The sequence below is a fragment of the Cucurbita pepo genome, chromosome LG12, assembly GCF_002806865.2.
Source record: "Cucurbita pepo subsp. pepo cultivar mu-cu-16 chromosome LG12, ASM280686v2, whole genome shotgun sequence".
NCBI lineage: Eukaryota > Viridiplantae > Streptophyta > Magnoliopsida > Cucurbitales > Cucurbitaceae > Cucurbita > Cucurbita pepo.
The window spans coordinates 2,359,673-2,374,154 of record NC_036649.1 but is presented as its reverse complement, the minus strand read 5'-3'; the positions used below and the strand labels follow the sequence as shown (position 1 = coordinate 2,374,154).

At 33.2% G+C, this 14,482-nt stretch overlaps 2 protein-coding genes across 3 annotated transcripts in view; both read left to right on the top strand.

The window, feature by feature from the left end:
• The first annotated feature begins 1,129 nt into the window (after positions 1-1,129).
• On the top strand, positions 1,130-8,154 carry LOC111806481 (CBL-interacting serine/threonine-protein kinase 1-like). Of its 2 annotated transcripts, XM_023691821.1 has the most exons (12): positions 1,132-1,367; positions 1,848-1,910; positions 3,565-3,636; positions 3,721-3,828; positions 3,913-3,993; positions 4,365-4,544; positions 4,781-4,993; positions 5,574-5,681; positions 5,840-5,959; positions 7,001-7,066; positions 7,216-7,290; positions 7,961-8,154. In XM_023691821.1, the coding sequence occupies exons 1-12, from the start codon at positions 1,170-1,172 to the stop codon at positions 8,021-8,023; spliced, it is 1,347 nt and encodes a 448-aa protein (XP_023547589.1). In that variant the 5' UTR covers positions 1,132-1,169; the 3' UTR covers positions 8,024-8,154. The 2 variants fall into 2 exon arrangements, with proteins under 2 accessions (XP_023547588.1, XP_023547589.1); XM_023691820.1 differs by lacking the exon at positions 7,961-8,154 and having other exon boundaries at positions 1,130-1,367; positions 7,216-7,450.
• A 1,507-nt stretch (positions 8,155-9,661) lies between these two features.
• The window catches only part of LOC111807311 (novel plant SNARE 13), a 6,803-nt gene continuing 1,982 nt past the window's right edge, over positions 9,662-14,482 (top strand). Inside the window, exons 1-5 of the mRNA XM_023692976.1 lie at positions 9,662-9,854; positions 10,743-10,835; positions 11,096-11,189; positions 12,782-12,819; positions 13,902-13,996. Coding sequence (XP_023548744.1) covers positions 9,778-9,854; positions 10,743-10,835; positions 11,096-11,189; positions 12,782-12,819; positions 13,902-13,996 — 397 coding nt within the window. The 5' untranslated portion in view covers positions 9,662-9,777. The remainder of the gene's footprint in view (positions 9,855-10,742; positions 10,836-11,095; positions 11,190-12,781; positions 12,820-13,901; positions 13,997-14,482) is intronic.

The following is a 14,482-nucleotide window of genomic DNA, read 5'->3' as shown; positions in this document are numbered from 1 at the left end:
CACCGGACAATGTGTCTGCCTTCTCGCTCTCTCACCCTTCCCAGGGGTAGACACGAGACAATGTGCCAGTAAGGACGCTAGACCCCAAAGGAGGTGGATTTGGTGAGGGTCCCACATCGATGGAAGAAAAGAGAGTGTCAGCGAGGACACTAGGCCCTGAAGGAAAGTATATTATTTTTTCGTATTAATTTATTAAGATACATTCTTTTAATAAAATTTATATTAAAAAGAAATAAATAGAGAATATATGGTAAATAAAATATGAGGCAGAGATCGGGACGAAAAACGTATATCGTTCCCGCTCTTTTGTCAATAGACATTTCTAGTAATATTTAATAATCTTTTATAAATTAAAGTCGATTTAGGATCGCTTTTTTCCAACGACATATTTTGAATATTTTTAAACAATTTAATTATACTTTTATAAACGGTCGAAGTGTCATCTTTTTAGTATGGGCAAACCGAACCGAAACACGTGAAAGGAAGACGGTGGCCAGTCTCCACAGAAAAACGTGAGATGGAAGTTAATGATGGCGATGGGTCCATAAAGGTTCAATTTTGTTGTGTGGATGCGACTCCCTCGTGGTGGGCCTCTTCCTTCGCCACCACATAATTAAAAATTTTAACCGAACAACCCGAACAAAGTTCACAATTCAACCCAACCTAACCCTCTATTTTAAAGTTGAATTGTCGAGCTATTCTTTTTTTAAAAAAATTACTTATCCACCATACATGTTTCATTATAAATATAAAACATTCACGAGTCACAATGCATCACTAACATCAATTACAAATGTCAAATATTCTTAATTTTTATAATAATTTTAAAAGTAGAGCGGGACTGAGTTGAATTGTAACCGAAAACATAAACGGACGTTAATAAGCTTATTTTGAATTTGTAACAAATTCGTAAATTTTTTTTAAATCCCAATTATTTATTTATTTTTAATTTCTAATTTGAAATAAACACAAATTAATTGGATTGAATTTTTTAATATTTATTTTTGGAAATATTTATCACCAAAACATGTGGTTAGATTTATAATTATAATAATATATATATAGATATATACCTATATATATATATATATATATATATATAAAGAGAGAGAGAGAGAGCGAGAGAGCGAGAGAGAAGATAATTGGGAGAGAGGGCGGAGAGGGGTGAGATGGTGGGCGGCGGCCGCGGCGAGGAAAATGAAGATCGGGCGGCGCGTGTGCGATTGGGGAAGTACGAGCTGGGGAAAACTCTGGGGCATGGGAACTTCGGAAAGGTCAAATTAGCTATCAATTTTGAAACGGATCAGCCTTTTGCTGTCAAGGTCCTCGACAAGACCAAGATCATCGACCTCAATATCTCCGATCAGGTCCTTCCCTTTCCTTCCTTCCAATTCTAACACGACGGCTCGAAACCGTGTCACAGTGTTCGGGTCTCTAACTCTTTTATGACACGATTATTCTTAATCTTCTCACATTTTAACTTATACAAGTCAAATTTCTCCTCTCGCTATTATCCTTCTTGTCACTCGGGATGACCAGACCCAATCTCGTCTCTTAATCAAATTCGGAATTAGTTCATTGATCCCGTGGCTCATTTAGTCCTTTTTGGATTGACCCGGGTTTCTATTAGTTTTAAAACTTTTTTCCGACATCAAGAACGTCCTAACCATTTGGTTCATAAATACTTTTGATACGAACTAAATTTTCACCCCTATTCAATAAGGGGTAATATGGTAATTTTGTTAATAAAGGGTAATATTGTAATTTTGAAGGATGGATAAATGAATTTTTGTTTTTTTTATTATATATTAATTATATTTTCTCTGGCATCCATTAAAACGGTGCAGTTTAAAAGGGAAATACGGACGCTGAAGCTTCTCAAGCATCCAAATATAGTGAGGCTACACGAGGTATTATTCAAATATAATTTCCTTTTTAAATATTTTATTTCTATTTTCATTCATTTCAGATGTGTTTTTACATTTTTACCCTCGGCTACATTTTTTTTTAATATTTATTTAAATTTAATTAAAATTTAAGGATAAATAAAAACTATTATCGGAACACGCAAAAAAAAAAAAAAATAATAATAATAATAATAAAAAGTAGGTTGCTGACCTAAAATGTTGACTTTTATTTACTCTTTTTTTCCATCTTTATTTTTTTTCCTTTTTAAACAGTGAAAAATAAATGCAAAATAATAATTATAATAATTATAAATGTTAAATCTCAAATTAATAATAATAATATAAATTTAAAATATGAAATTAGTCCATTTATTAGTGTTTTATATCTATTTTTACTAAATTTAATTTAAAATCAAAATTTTCTTCATCAGAATTATTTATTAATAAATAAAGAAAAAAATCAGATAAAAAATCAATTAAATATAATAATAAAAAAAAAACTAAAAACTGCTTGATTTCGAAATTTCTTTCAAATTTTTATTTAATAATTTATTTTCATATATGACTTTAAAATAAAAACAGAATAAATTTAAATTAATATAATTATGAATGGAGTAAAAATAAATGAAATTTTCTCATAAAATAATTTAAATCTGACGTGGAATTGGGTGGGTGGCTGTTTCAGTTCCACAATTTGGGGAGTTACGTGTCAAGATAATTGCTTGTTCTGGAAGAAATAATAATAATAATAAAATAATAAAATAATAAAATAATAAAATAATAATTATTATTATTATTGCTTGTGTTTTTCGTTTTACGTCTCGTGTTTCACGTAAAGATGGGTGGAGTACCGCTCTCTCTTTTTGGCCCAATAAATTTTTAATTATTTTATGTCTGCCACGTCATCAGTTTAGTCAAACTATACTTTAATTTTAAATTTATATATTTTACTTTAATTTTTTAATATAAAAATTATAGGTGCTCACGGTTCAGTTCGAGAGCACTAAACCGAACCGAACAACGTGTTTGGTTCGAATTAAACCAACCTTTGGTTTGAGCGGTTCAAATTCTTGTTTATATATAAAAATATTATCAATTTTTTTTTTGGAATAAATAAATTAATAAATTAGTTTAATGTATGAAAATAGAGTTTAAAATATAAAATTAAACTTTAAATTTTTTAAAAAAAATTTAAAATAATATATATATATATATATATATATATATATATATATATATATAATAAATTAATTAATAAAAAATTAAAGTTATTTCCAAAAATTGGATACAATGTTTCTAAAATTTGTAATTAAAAGATAATAAATTATAATTTACATTTATTAATAAAAGAATTAAAATTAATTTTAAAAAATAAATGCAATGTATCTAGAAATTTATTATTTAACATAATTGAATTATAATTACTAAAAATAACCCATTCTAAATTAATTATAATTATAATTAATTAGCTAAATACATTATTTAATGAATTGCTAGTTTTAGCCGTTACTATATCGTATCAATTCATTGCCTTTTATATTATTTATGTTTATAAAGACTTATAATATTTTAATTAATATTTATCCAAAAATAAATAAATAAATATAATAACTTTATTTTTTTTAAAAAATAATTAATCTGTTTATATTGCACGCAGGTGTTGGCCAGTAAAAGCAAAATTTACATGGTTCTCGAGTATGTGAACGGGGGAGAATTGTTTAATAGAATCGTAAGTTTAACGTCTTATTTACTGAGTTGTACTCGAGTTAGCTTAAATGTTGGATTTGACATTCTACGATTGTTAATGATTTAGGCATCCAACGGGAAGCTGTCGGAAGATCGAGGTAGAAAAATCTTCCAACAGTTAATTGACGGTGTGAGTTACTGCCATTGGAAAGGCGTTTACCATAGGGATCTTAAGGTAAGTTAATCCAAAGTTACCGCCGGTAGAAATAAGGTTTAAATGTATTGATTCATTTTGTTTTTTTTTTGTTATACTATGTAGCTCGAGAACATATTGGTTGACGCGAAGGGAAATATTAAGATATCTGATTTTGGCTTAAGTGCATTACCCGAGCATTTAAGGGTAAGTAGTAAGCCACCATGGTTTGAATAGTAGCTAGGACGACCTTACATTCTCGTGCTCTCGTTCCCTGTTTCCCGACTTCCTCACTCTCTATGTTTTCTCTCGTAACGAGAACTTGCTTCGAGAAAAGAAGGAACGAGTGCAAGAGAAAACGTAGGAGCTAGAGGGAGAATCAACATAGGAGTCGAAATGTAACGGTTCGATAATCTATAACTTTAGACTTATCTGGGCTCGTTACCATATGAATGTTTACATCATTTTAACGTAAACATGCGTACGATAATAGGTCTGAATCGGTCTAGGGTTTTAGAAAGTCGAGTCGTTGCACGAAACAAATGAAAAAATTGTTAACGCTTGCCCTAATTGCGCAGAATGATGGCTTGCTTCACACCACGTGCGGAAGCCCAAACTACGTGGCGCCTGAGATTCTAGCTAACAGAGGGTATGATGGTGCGGCCTCGGATGTATGGTCTTGTGGGGTTATCTTATACGTAATTCTTACTGGATCGCTTCCTTTCGAAGATAGAAATTTGTGCGTCCTTTACAATAAGGTAATTATTTAATATTCTTTAATTACTTAAAATAACACTTATAGCCCTGGAACATTAGTCAAAATAACAATTTGGTCCTTGAACTTTAGTTTTATAACAATATAGTCCACGTACTTTCAATTCTTGAACGTTCGTAGAAATAACAATCTAATCCTTGAACTTTAGTTTATTACGTTTTAGCCCTTGTACTTTCGTTTATTACGATTTTGCAACGATTTTCCGTGTTGGAATTTCAGATCTTGAAGGGTGAAACTCAGCTACCCAAATGGCTGTCACAAGGGGCACAAAACTTGATAAGAAGGATTCTTGATCCCAACCCTATTTCTCGGATAACCATGGCGAGTATCAAAATGGACGAGTGGTTTAGAAAGGACTACGATCCAGCATACCTTGACGATGACGAGGAGGATATAAACACTCAAAATGAGGCCATCCCGACGCATCAAGAGGTAAGGCCCGTCGATTTAGGTTTGTCGTTGGTACGAGAATTTATTCGAGGAACCCATCATAATTAGAGATGTCCCGAGACAGGACGGGGATAGGGAAGCTATTTCAGTCTCCATCTCTATGAAAATTTTCATTTATTTTTACGAGATTTAGATTTAGATTTATTTTTTCTTGTTTTTATATAAAACATCCCCGTAAATCCAATAATATTTTGGGGGCGAGGACGGGAATAGGGAATACAATCTCCACTCCTAGCCCTGTTTAGCAAACAGGAGAGGTCACTCCCACCTCGTTTGGAGCCGGTCCCTAGAGTTAAATGGATATCTCTAGTTACAATGTCACTAACCGTCTTGAACAGCTAGACACATGAGAGAGAAACTACAAAAGTATATCAAATTTATTGAGACGTCTCGTATCTACTTCTAATGATTATTAAACACCTGGTCTCGTTATCTTAATGTTTGTGACAAACAAACAATATCTCGAACAGTAGCCACGTTGTGACAACTTCAATTGAGTAATTTTAGGTTACCCTACTCGGTTAACTGATTTTGACACGTGTGTTTTGGGTTTTTGGGCCAGCCATCTTATCTCGAGGAAAGGAGTCCGAGATCTCCCACGACTATAAATGCTTTTGAACTGATCGGAATGTCATCATGCCTAGACCTTTCAGGCTTATTTGAGAAAGAGGTGAGCATGAAATGATGTCCCTTTGTTGATTGTTATTATTTTAATTAAACTATATTGTAAAACTAATGCATGTTATTATTTTAATTAAACTATATTGTAAAATTAATGCAATGTGACGGTTATGATTTTAATTAAACTATATTGTAAAATTAATGCAGGATGTTTCTGAGAGGAAGATTAGATTTACAACCATTCACTCAGCCAAAGAAGACATCCTTAATCGGATGGAGGATCTTGTCAAAGAGATGGGGTTTCTTGTCCACAAGAAAGAAGGAAGGGTTAGTAACTTTTTAAACGTTTTCTTTACCTTTAGAATCGATATCGGGTCGAGGGTCGTAGAAAATTAGGCTCGTAAGTGAGGTGAGGTACTTCTTTCGGTTTGAAAATGGGTCGACTTGTTCCTAGTTGAAGTTGATTTGGTACGAGAAGCTTTCGTTATCTCAATAAAGAAAGTCGAGTATCCGACCTGACCATAAACTCTTTCTTTCTGACCTACTCGACCCTTTAGTATCCCGAGATTGAGTTTCTCCTGACCCTTGAGTAGATCGTGAGTGGGTTTGTCGTCATCCTTCTCTTTCCTGTTGCCTGGTTCTATCAAAAGAGAATATTGTCTTTTTTGGGCTTTTCCTTTCGGGCTTCCCCTCAAGGCTTTAAAACGTGTCTGATAAGGGAAAATTTCCCCGCCCTTATAAAGAGTGTTTTGTTCTCCTCTCCAACTAATGTGGGACATCACAGAGAATATAGCGTTTTAAGTGATCATACCTGACCGAAAGCGGACGAAAGGGTGTGGTTGAGACCTAGATACTCGACAAGACCAAAATCATCGACCTAGATAGAAATGTAGGATACGAAACGACATGGTTACCAATTGGTGCCTACACTTTTTAGGTTATTGATGAATTAACACGATGCTCGGATAAGTTTTCTTTTTCTTTGTAATGTTTACCGTAATTCCTTTATAGCCCAGACCTAAAATTTAGGGTTTTTAGACACGGACATTCTAAATGCATATCCACTGCTCGAGAATATGTTATGACATGTTCGGGAGTGATTTTTAAACAGTTAAAACCGTTTTTACCATATTCAAAATCATCCCAACAATGTCGTTTCCGATGGTCAAATATGAAATTGACTTCGAACTAACACGTTTCAGAGTGATTTTAAATACAACGGAGCTAATCTTAACCATTTCAATCACTTTCAAACACGTTCTTCGAGCCAATTGTTTGTTTTGTTTATAAAGATTTCGGGTTTCGGGTTTCGGGTTTCGGACGGTAAAATTAGGGTTTACTTTTGAAGCTATTTTGTGTTCGTTTCAGTTGAAAGTAATGAGAGAGCACAAGGGGCAGAATGGTGTGGCCATTATACTTTCAGTGTCAGCAAAGGTAATTTTGAACCAAAAATTATTCTAAATAAATAATTAATAGGTAATTATTTATTTATTTTTTTAATTCTTTAATTTTTTTAATTTTAATGTTTTAATTTTTTAATTTAATTTAATTTTTTTTATTTTTTTTATTTTTTTTTTTTGCAGGTTTTTGAGATAAGCCCTTCACTATATGTTATAGAATTAAGAAAGGTGCAAGGAGAATCATCTTCATATAGACAGGTGCCCTTTCTTCCTTTCTCGAGATACGTGATTTTACTCTTTAACCTAATCGGTGGTTCGGTTTTGTTCGATAAGCTATCTTTTGTAGTTTTCGGGTTTTGACATTTATGCTCGTTTCCTTCTGATTTTCTTATTAAGATTTCACGGTTCTTCAACAAAAGTTTGAATTCTTAATCAAATTAAAAAAAAACGTGTCGGGTTGCGTGAGAGTCCCACATTGGTTGGGGAGGAGAACAAAACACCCTTTGTAAGGGTTTGGAAACTTTACCCTAACAGATGCATTTTAAACCCTTGGGAAAGCCCAAAGAGGACAATATCTGCTAGTGGCTTGGGTCGTTACAAATAGTATCAGAGCCAGACACTGTACTATGTGCTAGCGTGGAGGTTGTTCTCCGAAGGGGGTAGACAGGAGACGGTGTGCTAGTAAGGATGCTAGACCCCAACGGGGGTGGGTTTGGTGGGGTCCCACATCGAGAGTCCCACATTGGTTGGGGAGGAGAACGAAGCACCCTTTATATGGGTGTGTAAACTTTTCCCTAGCAAACGCGTTTTAAAACTTTGAGGGGAAAAAAATAAATTAATATTGGTTTGATAAATCGATTTTTAATATAAAAAATAATTAATGGAATCATTACCAAACAAGACCTAACGTTATGCTAAAAACGTGCAGCTATGTAAAATATTATCAAGTGATTTAGGCATCCCGTCGAGACAAGGCTCAGTGATGACATAGATCAAGTGGCTAGTAGACTATAGTCGTCTATATATTTGTTATTCGTGGGATCACACAGAAAATTGTAATTTTAATTATAAAATTGGTGATTATATACAGTCTTATTATTAATAAATCTATTAATTCGTATCTTGAAAGATAATAAAATAATATAATAATATTTTTCATTAAAATATACGCAATATAAATATATTTGTGATGCGTCAGTAAATGAAAGATATATGAATGAACCGAGACCACATCTAAATGAGAGTGGTAATGAGAATATGATGACTAAAAACGACTTAAAATTTGAAAATCACCACCATTTTTTTTTCTTTTTGTGGATGATGTTTCTTGGTGGCGGTAGGAGGTGGTGGTAGTTTCCGACTGCACCGACCATGCAAAAGTGAAGTAGGGTGAGGATATTTCAGTCATTTTCATATTTTCATATGTGACGAAAATTTGGAAAGAAATCCCAATTAAACACTCAAAAACATTTTTGCTGACTTTTAATAGAGAATTGTGCAAAAATATCCATAAATTCAAGTTAGTTTAATAAATTAATTATTGAATACTTTATAAAAACTCATAAATTTGAATAAAAATCGAGCTCGATTATTATTTTTAATTAAATTCTTTAAAATTTGAACCGTCCATATATATATATATTTTTATAATATATTGATATATGAGAATTAATTTTGAACGGAAAAAACAAATTTATCGATTGGAAAATTTGTATAATTTTTTTAAAGTTAAAATTAAAATAATTACTTAAATTTGCTACCGTTAAAGGGACGGGTTCCTTGTAGTATATATATATATATATATATTAGACGGGATGATACATATACATACATATACACACACGCATATATATATATATATATGTATGTATATATATGTATCATCCGGTCTGCACCCTAGGTTCAATTTCTGTTATTGTGAAAATTTTCATTTATTTGTGTGAGAAAAAAATTTCTTGTAGGTAACAAAATTTATTTATTTAAGAAAAGCGAGTGGAACGGGAATTTGAACATGGTCGGAGGCTAAAACGAGGACGACGATCATCGGTTTAGCTAACAAGGAAAAATCTTTTCCCATTTTCTCCTTCGTTAACCAGAATTCTCATCCCGGTTAAGATGAATTAGATTGGAAGTTTATAAAAATTTTAATCTACATCTAACGGTTATTGAGAGACGTTGACGTGGTGACGGTTTAAAATGGTGGGCGGAGAGAAAGGAAAAGACAAAAATGCCCTCCAATCAAACACAACCCAAAGAGTCGATGGCAACGGCAACACGGCGCTCTGTTTTCTGCGTCTGTTTCTAAAATTCCCTCAGCCGCTAATTAATTAATTAATTAATTAATTAATTAATATTCCTTCTTTGTAACTTAATTCCAAATTTATTAATTTATTTAATTTTATATTAATTTTTTAATTTATGAACTGCCCGTTGCCCGCTGCCCATTACCATTCGCCAGCCTATCTCTCATATTCTCTCTCTCTTTCCCTCCATGTTCTTCCTCTCTCTCCTCCATCTCCATTTTCGTGAATCAGAGTTCTTCCACTTCCGCCTTTAATTTTGTTTTGAATTCCGCTTTGCGTTCTTCGATTCTCTCTTCCATCTTGCTTTTCACCATTTTTTTTTCTTTTTNCGGTTTTTTTTTTTTTTTTTTCTCCTTTTTTACTTTACTTGGATCCCATGCTGTTTCGAATTCTGTAGATGCAATAAACTGTATAGATTGTTGCAACTTACACTTCCGGCGAGATGACCAGCGGCTTGCAGATGAATCCTCAGTTAGAGCAGATCCATGGTGAAATTCGTGACAATTTTCGGGCGCTTTCGTATGTTTTATTCACCTTACTCTTGATTTTCTTCGTTTTTTGTGTTAATGTCGGTTTATTGTGCTTGTGCTTTACGTTTTTCTATCTGTAGCTCCTTTTTCTTTGTGTAAAACTCATGACCAATTCACTGTAGATATTTCTCCTATTCGATTGTGTAATTTGTTTTTGGGTTAGGGGTTTGGAAGTCCCTGGTGATACTTGTTGAGAGACTTGTGTTCCTTCCTCGATCTTATGCCTCGTCGGAGTTAAACCACAAAAAGTGATGTTGTTAACACTTGTCGAGGAATTCTGGAATCCTACAATCAGTAAAACCTCCCCTTGGGGGATTTGGAGAAGGAGAACTTAGGGCTCATTTGAAAATGTTTTTGTTTCTAATATTATGCTGATTTACTAAAACTACCTTTTTTTGTTTTCGTAATATAATTAAGAAAAATGTAGTTTTGAAACTCCCTTCTTTTATTTTTTAAATTTAAGTGATTTCTAGTAATCCTCTTTTTGAAAAGTGAAAAATTAAACCAAAAAAATGTAGACAAGCTTAACTTTCTTAAAGAACAGAAAACTTTAAACAAAGTCCTTGTGTAATGGAATCTTGAGTAGATTAAGTACTAAGTACTGTGAATCCGAGGAGCTAAGGTCATACGCATGGTTCTCTAAATTTCTCTATTAAATTGGATGACACTAGCTCGATGAGAACCTTAGAGCGTTCAAGTCTTTGAAGTTGATACCATTTATTCAATATCATCCTAAACTTAGTCCTAAATTTGGTTGATTGTGTGGCAATGCTGCAATATCACTTGAAGTTGTTTCCATTTATTGAATATCAGCATTCTTGTGTTTATCCTATGTATCAGCATTATGATATCCTCTTTGATTTCTACTGTCTCTCAGAAATGGGTTTCAAAGACTGGATAATATCAGAGATTCCAGTAGACAAAGTAAGCAGTTGGAGGAGCTCACAGGAAAGATGAGAGAATGTAAAAGGTATGGTAAAACCAGCCCATGATTCTTTGAGCATGTGGGGGCTTCTCTTGTTGAATTATAAAGAAAATTGCTGTTTGAGTCATGCTTACATAGCCTCTGCATTGAATACTGGAATAGTAGATTACTTTAGGTGCTGGCTAAACATGTAAATTGAGAAAAATTGAAGCTCAATTGACACGTTTCCTAGTTTATTAATGTTTTTTTTTGTAAATATTTATTGGAGTTCTGGTTTTAGTCACAAAATGGAGCTATTCTTGCAGATTAATTAAAGATTTTGACCGTGAACTCAAGGATGAAGAGAGTAAAAATCCACCGGAAGTGAATAAGCAGCTCAACGATGAGAAGCAATCAATGGTTAGTTCATTGTTATTTTAACTTTCGAACGCTCTAGGATGAAAGTAGCTGTATAAAGTTTGACGGTTAACAGCTTAACTGAACCAATATGAGTCATCTGATATTTTGATTGAGGTTCCCAAACCATTAGCTATAGTGTGGATTGATTTGTAAAATTAATGCATGATGTATCACAACGTATTCAGTATAGAAGATGCAGTTTTCAATCTCCTTTCATGAGCCATTTGACTCAAGATTCATAGGGGAATGAGATGACAATATTAGATGTGTGTATGCACCAGATCTGTCTAAGAGAATTTTTATCAGTTGCGATAAGTTTGTTTACAGAACTGGTAGTACCAGGTCTATTATTATTTTAGAGAATGGCGCAGAGTGCCTAAGCACTGTACAAACTACCTAGCCAATTCCCAATTATTCAAGTTGGGTCTTTTACGTAGAGTGAATAGGTGAATACCAAATACTTGTTTCTATGGGTGTTCACGGGTTGGATTGTTTTTATACGAAGTATATTTTGCCCCAAATATGAAAAATATGTAGAAAGTGGAAAGGCCTAGATTGTTTGTTCTTCCACTGCTCTTTACCAAGTCCAGTTGAGAAAATCTTTGGAGGATCACCAATTCTGTATCAGAGTTGCCCCTCTGCTGTGGTGGGACGCAAGGCAAGACAATTTGGCTGATTGCTGTCTGCATTTCTGTTTTTTGGGAGATTAGGAAACCTAGGAGTTGGATTATTTACGTGGACAAGAGGTAATATAGAGGAGTTAAGGGATTATCTGCCTTTAAATGCCCTTTTTTTTTCATGAGTCATTTGTATCTGTTTGTCAGATTGCTTGCAGTTCAATTTTAGGATAGAATAATTCAAATCATTTATCACTCAAAATGGTTATTTGAATGGAGGCATCATGCATTGTCTATTGTTTGTTGTCAACAGCCTTGGTCATAATTTTAGAAAACATTTTATGTTTTTACGTTCGTGCTGGATAGAATACTGATTTCAAATTGAAGCACAAAATCTAGTTTATATATATATAAAACTTGAGACATCTCTGAGTTCTTTTATTTCTAACTGCTCTGGGCTTCCTTATGTCAATTGCAGGAGCATTGAGAGGATGGAGAATCGTTGGGATGTAGTTATATGAACAGACAAAAATATACATTATTTAGAAAAAAAGAACTGGGAAACATATGAATTGGCTTATTGATTTAGGAAGGCTTAATTGTCATTTTATTTCATCTAGCATTGGGTTCAGCTTGCCTCTAACAAAGATGTCGGAACATTATTTGATTATTGAGGATTTTGGTCTCCTGTTGCTTGTTGATGAAAGTGTATTTTTTTAATGTGTTTTTCCCTTGAGTATTGGACTTTGCAACGAGTTTACCTTTATAATTGATGATGTTGTCTATACCCTGGAGTTACATATATCACTTGTTGATATTGCATGATAGAATTTTGCCAGCGATCTCTTTTATTGCTCTACATATGTTTCATGAGCAACCTGTATTTACAGTGGTTTAGAAGTTTAATTAATCTTCTGCTTATTATTTTTTTTTTTAAAAGTGATCTTGTACTTATTACAATAGTTTCATTTGCAGATTAAAGAGCTGAATTCATTTGTTGCACTGAGGAAAACGTAAGCCCTCCTTTTTTTTTTTTCTTTTTTGCTCAGAATATGATACAAGTTCAGTATATAATTTAGGAGCGAATGAGTTCTTGGCCAAAAAAAAAAAAAAAGAGTAATTCTAAATGGGAGGGTAGAACCTTCAAGAAATTTGGGTTGCCTTGAGAATGAAAATAATGGATAAGAAAAAGATCTCTTGAGTTGTCCTTAAAACACTATCCGGAAAGAGATGTAGATTAGGAACCAAGTTTTCCATTTTCTCAATGGGAGGGTAGAACCTAAATTTGTGCTTGACTTTAGTGTTCAAACTGCCGACAAAATTGAACAAGGGAAAATATCACAAAAGGATGATAAAGCTTGTTCACTGAGCCCTTTCATTTTCAAGCGAGAGAGAGGGAGGGAGGAGGGTGTGGTCATAAAATGTCTTTGCTAGATAGAGAAGGTGGAAACATGTATTGACTGTTTTGAGTCGAAAATATGGCTTTAGGTAATCAAAGCTCTACTTTTTGAGGTTTATGACCGAAACAAACAATTGATCATTCAAAGTGAGTGGAAGCAATTGGGTTGATGTCATTTATCTCACCTAATTTGCCTCTCTTGAATAGCGGAAAAGATCAGAAGTAGTATACCCTACTCAAAGTGAACAAATAAGCACTCAGATCCTAGTTGCTTGTTAGACATGCCTTTGTAATTGATTTCCAACTTGTAATTAACTTATTGGAAATGTTCTTCATTTTTCTCAAATAGGGGAGGGGGGGAATCATTACTTTGGTCAAACCTTGTCACTGTGTTATGACTAGTTTTTCCTATTAGAAAATGGAAAAAAAAAGTGCAACAACCAGGTCGATTAGCTTTTGATCTTGTTCTAATGTTGTAATGCCACTTCTTTCATTTTTTTCTCATATTTTGAAAACATGGGTTCTCATATTAAAAAAAATGTTGTCAAGCCGCTGGAATCGTTAGTTTCGTTTTTCACTGATTGAATGTGGTTCACATAATTCAGCATGTTCAATGGTTTGCTCTATCAGCGTATTGAAATCAAATTGCTTGAGGTATGAGTTGCCTAATCTTTTTTACTGCTGAATGAATTACAGGTACGTGAATAGTCTTGGAAATAAAAGAGTTGAGCTATTTGATGAGGGAGGTGTAAGCGAACCTACTGCTGATAATAATGTTCAGATGGCCTCATGTAAGCTTTATTTTCCATATTTGTTGTTGTCGTAGAAAAATTCCCATGTTGCCTATTGGATGTACTGCTGATATCTGCTCTAGAGGAAAGAAATACCTACAGGACTTTCCTGTTAAAGATAGAATTTTTTTTAATTATGCTTATAATTTAAGAATGTGTTTGAAGCAAGGTTCTTATGAAAAAAAACTTTAAAATTTAAAATATTTTAAAGTTGTTGATGCTGCGGTACCTCATGTGGTGATGAGGTGAAAATCTGCTTCACCCAGCAGCAAGGCAAGGCTATTGCCACGATCACCTTCTTGTTGCTTTCTACCCTTCATTGGCGAGAAGTTTTTAAGATTTTTTAATCTAGAAAAAAGAATGTTTGACTACAGAGAAATAGAAAGCTTTTGTGCTACCTCCTTGTTTAGTTCGTTCTTTTTTTTTTTTTTTTTTTTTTTTTTTTTTTTTTTTTTTTTTTTTTTTTTTTTTTTTTTTTTTTTTTTT